This window comes from Octodon degus, unplaced genomic scaffold (assembly GCF_000260255.1).
Source record: "Octodon degus isolate 3935 unplaced genomic scaffold, OctDeg1.0 scaffold00532, whole genome shotgun sequence".
In the NCBI taxonomy this organism is placed as follows: Eukaryota; Metazoa; Chordata; class Mammalia; order Rodentia; family Octodontidae; genus Octodon; species Octodon degus.
The window spans coordinates 127,930-135,181 of NW_004525108.1; the positions used below are offsets into that span (position 1 = coordinate 127,930).

General features: G+C 35.4%; 1 protein-coding gene across 1 annotated transcript; it reads left to right on the top strand.

Moving 5' to 3' along the window:
- Nucleotides 1-5,312: 5,312 nt before the first annotated feature.
- LOC101564198 (olfactory receptor 4A15-like) lies at nt 5,313-6,230 on the top strand. Its single transcript, XM_004648675.2, has one exon. The coding sequence runs from the start codon at nt 5,313-5,315 to the stop codon at nt 6,228-6,230; it is 918 nt and encodes a 305-aa protein (XP_004648732.1).
- The last annotated feature ends 1,022 nt before the right edge of the window (nt 6,231-7,252 follow it).

Genomic DNA, 7,252 nt, shown 5'->3' on the forward strand with positions numbered 1-7,252 from the left:
GTGGTGTGTGTGCGTGTGGCCAGCTCAGCCCACCAGGGGGCGGGGCTGGCTGGCATGTGGTGATGGGGGATTGAACCGCGGTCCCTGATGCTTTGTTAAGCTTGTTCTAAGTAGGTGCTTTAGACCACTGAGCCATCTCTCCAGCCCTCTCATCTAATAATTTTAATGAGAGAAAAATATAAAATAGAATGAAACAGTCTCAAAATGGTTAGAAACTTGGTTACAATAATTAATATATTGCATTGTTGTCTTCATAGTAGTTTTTCAGGAGACAAGATGTAGATATAATATCTTGTCTAAACAATATTAGTACAAACTCTTATTCTCAATGATCTAAGAGAAAGTAGCTGTAAATCTATCCTAACTCATATATATATATATATATATATATATATATATATATATATCTTTTCTCTTTTTTTTTCACAACAAAACGGTCCTTCATTTACATTTTTGTGAAGTTAGTAACACATGACACTGGGCTTGATCCCTGGTACCATATGCTGTACCTGCCACTAAAATTGGACATGGTGGCACTTGCTTGCAATCCCAGTGCAGGGGAGGCTGGGACAAGAGGATCATTATGAGTCTGAGCTGCGTAGTGAGATCCTATACCGAATAAATAAACATATAAAAAGATTTTTTTAAACACTGACATTTTGAATAAGGGAAAAATTCTCCAATAAATCACCAAATTATACATTAAAGCAACAAGGAAAAGACCAAATCATTCCAAAGACAGCATAAAGAAAGAAATAATACAGATTAGGATAGTGATAAATCAAGCACTTAATAGAAAGCGAAAATACTTTGGTTTTTTAAGAGCGCAAAACAAAATTGACAGGTCCTTAGCTAATTTTAATAAAGAGAAAATCTAGACAAATAAAATAAGAAGAGCAAGAACACACAATATAAATGTAAAGTAGAGAAGTGATAAAGATTATTTTGAACAATTTTATGCTCCCAAATAGACATTATGTCCATTATATCCAAGAAATGTACTTACTACTAAAAATACAGTACCTAACAAGCCTGAATAAGGAGGGAATGGAATGTCTAAGCCAATTAATAAAACATAAGACGGTCAATAATTAAAAACTTCACAAGTAAGAATAACAAACTAATTTTCTTCATCTATTATATGAGTTCTCAGGTCAACTAAAAAGGCAATCGCAAAACTATGCATTCACCAAATTTTATTATAACACAGGTCATTTTTTAAAATTATGTTTTCAATAGTGCGTAATAATTTCATAAAACTTGTGATAATTTCATAATTGATGACACTTTCATAGATGTCTATATTTGATCATATCCATCTCTTGCAGTAGTCCCCCTTTCAGATGTAGGTTATAATTTTAGTGAAAAGTTTTATTTTTTTTTTTTTGTTTTTGTACTTTCAGGAAGTGTCTACAGGGTGTTCAAGGTCTCACTACTAGATCGGACTCATTCTAATCTGCCTATTTACAGCCCCCCCCAAGAGCTGGGATTACAGGCACAGGTCTCCACACCCACACTCAATTGCCATCTCAGCTCACCCTGTGGGCGGGGCTGGTACAGCAGGCCCTGGGATCGAACCTCTGGCCCCTGCACCTGCTTTGAGGCACTTTAATCTGCTGAGCTACTTAGCTGGCCCTTACATATTTCATTATGGTCCAGTTTTGACTCTTTCTCTTTGGTGATTTGGCCTCAAGTTGTTCATTTGTAATATTTTCCCCAGAGGATAGGTTTTTGTAAGTCTTTTTCTACATAGTTGTCATGCTCACAGCATCTCTAGAGGTGCATAGTCTACCAACAGAATGATGCTCAAGGTCCCAGTGAATTTAATTAATGAAAAAAAATCACCCTTAAGGAGGCAATGACTAAATATTGAGCAATACGTTGTTTTTTCAAGTGCAGATTAAGTGTCCACCTACTTGCCCTTACCTTGTAGAATGCTTGTCTCTATCAATCAGTAATCACTGTTTTCGTGGAAATTGGAATGGTAGACTCGACTCAAATCAGGATAAATTGTAGATTAAAACTTTCCCTGCCTTTTAGTTAATCCTGAATTCCAGCATCTAGGATGAAGTCAGGATAATACCTTTGGCTGGCTACCAATATAGTTCAAAGTCCATTGCACTTTCACTTTTATTGCTATAAAGTACAAATTTCCAATATGTGTCTTAATAATGTGTGGGGCTTTCTGCCACACATTTTACTTGTTAGACCTCCAAATGCTCATTTCATATTTGGTTTTATGAGAAATTATGCTAATAATGAAAATTTAGGGTATCTTTGTTTATAATCAAGATTCAGATTTCTAAAATTTCAGGATATTCTTGATATTAATTTTAAAAATTGTAGCAATTTAAAAAATGACACATTTCCCTGAAAGGTTGCTGTATCAAACTTCCTGCATCTGCAAGCATGGAAAGAATTGGTCACGTGGAAACAATTCAAGGTGTGGTATCTGTGTGTGGGGGGTGCGTGTGTTTTCTACCTGTATTTCCAGAGATGCATTGGTGCCTGCAGCTCTTATAATCTAAGATCTGCCAAGTGCACCAAAAACTACAACTGGTCCAAATGATGGTGTCTTTATGCTCGTGACTGAGGAGCAGCATTAACTTGTAAGATTCTGTACTAGGCTTTATATTGTTCAACTATCATACACAGATAACACAAAAACTCATAATCCTCTAAAAGCTCTACATGAGCTGGCTGTAATGTTGCATGCCTGTAGTCCCAATGTCCATGAGTCTTAGGAAGGAAGTTCGCTGTGCTTTCAAGGTCAGCCTGGTCTACAGAGTGAGTTCAAGTCTAGTGTAAACTGCATAGTGATACCCTATCTCACACCACAGAAGAAAAAATTCTATGTGACTCTTATAATGAGTTTTATTAGGGGTATTCCATGATTGCTAAAATACAAGCACACTGACCAATCTTTAATGATCTTGTTAGATATTTTGTTTGTTTGTAAGTACCAGACATAAAACCTAGGACCTTCCACTTGCTCGGCAGTTGCTTGTGCACCTGAACTGTATCTCCATCACCAGATATTTTGATAATATAAAAATGCAGAATGATATGAGCATCTCAGTTTTCTTACTGACTAATTTCCATTGTAACTACTTGAGAGATGTTTTAGTGTTAGGTACTTTTAATCCCTTTAATTGTTTTATAAACTTTCTTTAGAGTGATAAATAATAAAAGATAGTGTAGCATCTGTAGAAGTTAAAAAGTAACTTCAGAGAACATAATGTAATACATGAGCAAGTCCACTTTTAGTTTAATTTCTAAGAATGTTGGATAAAGTAAGGAAAACTTATTAATCTTGAACTTAACGAAGTGTAAGTTCACATAATAAGCACAGAGTACAGAGCACCTGTTTGAAAGAGCTTGGGCAAAGTGTAGAAGCTTATTTTATATCAGTATTTTATTTACTGAGAGAAAGCCTTGCTCTGCAGTTCAGTCTGGCTTTGAACTCACTGTTTAACTGAAGCTGCCTCAATTGATACAATTTTGAAAGCATGAACACAGATATGCTATGTATCCGTGCAGAGAGAGTGCTGCAACACAGGCAGGGGAATGAGTAATGGAGTAAAGGAGGTGGACCCTGCAGAAGATGTGGGCCACAGATGGGGAAACAGAAAATCTGTGTTTTTGAGGAGCAAGAAGCGGAATTTCTGATGTCAGATTAAAGTACCTATAAAAAAAAAAGTCAATGTGCATTTAGACACCAACTGTCACAAATAGGATTATTTAAATAAATATCTCGGTTTGTGAATATTAGTCCAATTTACAACATAGTTGTTTTTCTGGGTGTGAAATCTTCTCCACTTTCTCTCGCAGTCTTCATTCTGTCTGTCTGTCTGTCTGTCTGTCTGTCTGTCTGTCTGTCTGTCTGTCTATTCAACCGTCTGTCTGTCCTTTCCTTCCTCACTCCCTCCCATCCTCTTTCTGTCTTTTCTCTAAAGTTAGCTTTCTCTGTTTGAGTCAATTTAATCCTCAAATGTCATCACTTTTTTATTCCAGTACTAACAGCACAGATGTAAACTATATTTACAACAAACCCTATCTTGCCATATTGTTGACACTCATTGTAACTATATACAAGCATGTAGAAATGCATACATAGTTGGCATTTTAACTGTTGCTTCATAAGAATATCATCTTATCCATAGTTTTATGCATATGTCTTTTTTCCACAGTCGGTTGTGGAAATTGCTCTAAAAGTACTAATACAATGGTCAATAATTCTCTTTTCACTGCTCTTTTCTATAAACAAAATTTTATTCTATTTAACTACTTCTTTATTACCATCCACGTTAATTTGTTATGTCTTGTTTAATGCTACTATAAGGGTCACAAAACAGGCTGTGCATGTATCATATGTACGAGGATTTTAATTTCCAAGAGATATACTCAAAAGAATACAGTTAATAAAATTTACATTTCCTCAGACTGTACGAAAATAGCTTTTCTCATTTTTCCAACCATGATTAAATATGTATCATTCTTTCACACATAAGAAGGGATATCTGCCTTTTTAAAACTTTGTTGTTTTCTGTTTGCAGGTGGACTTCAGGAATTTATATGTTTATTAGACATTTGAATGTATCTTCCATTAATTGATTGCTTATTTCATTTACCCACTACACAACAGGTTTGTCTTTTATTTAAAAATTTCTTGAAGGTCTTTGTCTATTTTAAATATTATCTTTTTATGTCCTCTAAAATATAAATCTCTTCTTCAAACTTCTTAAGTATATTTATTTATGGTATCTTCTCCTGCATGCTTAAAATACTTAGAAAATATCAAGTGCATTTATTTAAAATTTCTGTTATTGAGAAAATTCTTCTATCTGAAGAATATAAGGCCAACCAGATAGCTCAGTGGACTGAAGCATCTGCTTAGGCAGAGTGCAATGGCCAGGGTTCAATCCCTGGCATGTCATGCTGGCCCCACATTTGGGGCATGCTGAGATAGTGATAGAGACTGGGCATAGTGTTCACACCTGGTGTTATCTATATACAGAAGTTTATTAGATTCACTATGGAAGGCTAGTTATGGCATACTCTTTTTCTCATAATCAGTCCTTTCCCCACATGTCCCTAATTTTGTTCTGATACAATTAATCTGTAAGAATACTACAGTTAGGCATAATGCTTTATCAGACTTGTATTCTCTCAGAGAGTTGTGAAACATAATAAATGATAGTGCTTATTCATGGGGCAAACAAATTATCACAAAATTTCTGAACACAGGATTATGATTATGTTTGCATTCAACTGTAATCTGAGCAGAGACACAAGGACACACAGAAGAACATATGGAACAGAGGAATAATGTGACTGAGTTTGTGCTCTTGGGCCTCACTCAAAGCCTCCAATGTCAGAAAGTATTATTTGCTGTGTTCTTGCTGATCTACGTGGTGACAATGGCAGGCAATCTACTCATTGTCCTTACCGTGGTGCTCAGCCCAGCCTTGGATGCCCCAATGTTCTTCTTTCTGGGCTACTTATCATTTATGGATGCCGTTTATTCCACTACAGTTACCCCAAATATGATTATAGACTTACTCTATGAGAAGAAAACAATTTCATTTAAAGCTTGTATGGCACAGCTTTTTGTAGGTCACTTATTTGGTGGTGCTGAGATTTTACTCCTGGTTGCCATGGCCTATGACCGCTATGTGGCCATCTGCAAGCCCCTGCATTATCTGACCATCATGAACCAGCGGGTGTGTGTTCTTCTGCTGCTCCTGGCCTGGGTTGGGGGCTTTGTGCATGCTGTCCTTCAACTTCTCTTTGTTTACAACCTTCCCTTCTGTGGTCCCAATGTCATTGACCACTTCATCTGTGATATGTACCCTTTATTAAAACTTGCCTGCACAGACACCTATGTGATTGGCCTCACAGTGGTGGCCAATGACGGGGCAATATGTGTGGTCATCTTTACACTTTTATTAATCTCCTACGGGGTCATTCTGCACTCCTTGAAGAACCTGAACCAAGAAGGGAGGCGCAAGGCCTTATCTACCTGTGGTTCTCACATCACAGTGGTCATCCTTTTCTTTGTTCCTTGCATTTTCATGTATGTGAGACCTCCCTCCACTTTACCCATTGATAAATCCTTGACTGTATTTTACACCGTCATTACCCCTATGTTGAATCCTCTCATCTATACTCTGAGAAATACGGAGATGAAAAGTGCCATGAGGAAGCTCTGGACTAGGAAACCAAAATGAGGTGACAGCAGAATGTGTTATTGCAACGTTGAATAATGAGTTGCTTCCTCCAGAAAATATGCATGATTATTTCACTCTACTAATATTTCCCTCAAAGTTGATAACATTACAGAATGCATAACATTTGCTTGTGAATTTTTCCAATGATCAGTATACAGTCTACTAGAATTTGTTAGGAAAATACATTTGCATTTTACTGAATAAAATGGTTCTGTGGAGAATATATATATATATATATATATATATATATATATATATTCAACATTTTCATTTTCTTTCATGAATATGGATTCTGTTTCAGAATTAATAGTCAAAAATATGAAATGTTATACACACGCTTTATTCTTTCCTTGTCAAGTTTAGAAAATATTAGATCATTTATTTGAAGTATCTATTTTATTTTTGTACTTGTAAGGTACATCAAAACACAATCTTGCTGATATTTCTTAGTATTTTCATGCTGAAAATAAAAAATAATTTAATTTTAAATATTAATCATAAGGAGGCTGAATAAACATAAAGAATCTGCATTTCATTCTAACCTAGACCATTTTTTCTCATAACCCTGTTTCTTGGATTTTCTTTGTCTCACAAACATGCTGCCTTCCCAATGATATGCGTGCAATTATTTGCAATATGCAACAATTCCACCCATCTTGGGACACTGGTCCACACACATCCCATCCTGATTGTCTTTTCATCCACTTCCCTCATCACCTTTTCCACATCCCTAAATCCCTTCCAAGCTTAAAAATCTGCCTACCAAATTCCTATCATTGTCTAAAATTATTTGTCATTATTTTAAAGAAAATAAAAGTGAAAAAACACATTAAAAATGATACAGAATTACAAAATCGATGATAAAAAATAAAAAATCATTGCTATATTATGTATGGTTATCTTCAAATAGTTGTTCTGATTATGGGATATAAACATGTAATTTTTGACCAATTTTTCATAATTATATCTGGTAAAAAATATTTTTTGGGATTATCATAAAATAAGATCTAGACAACATTTAA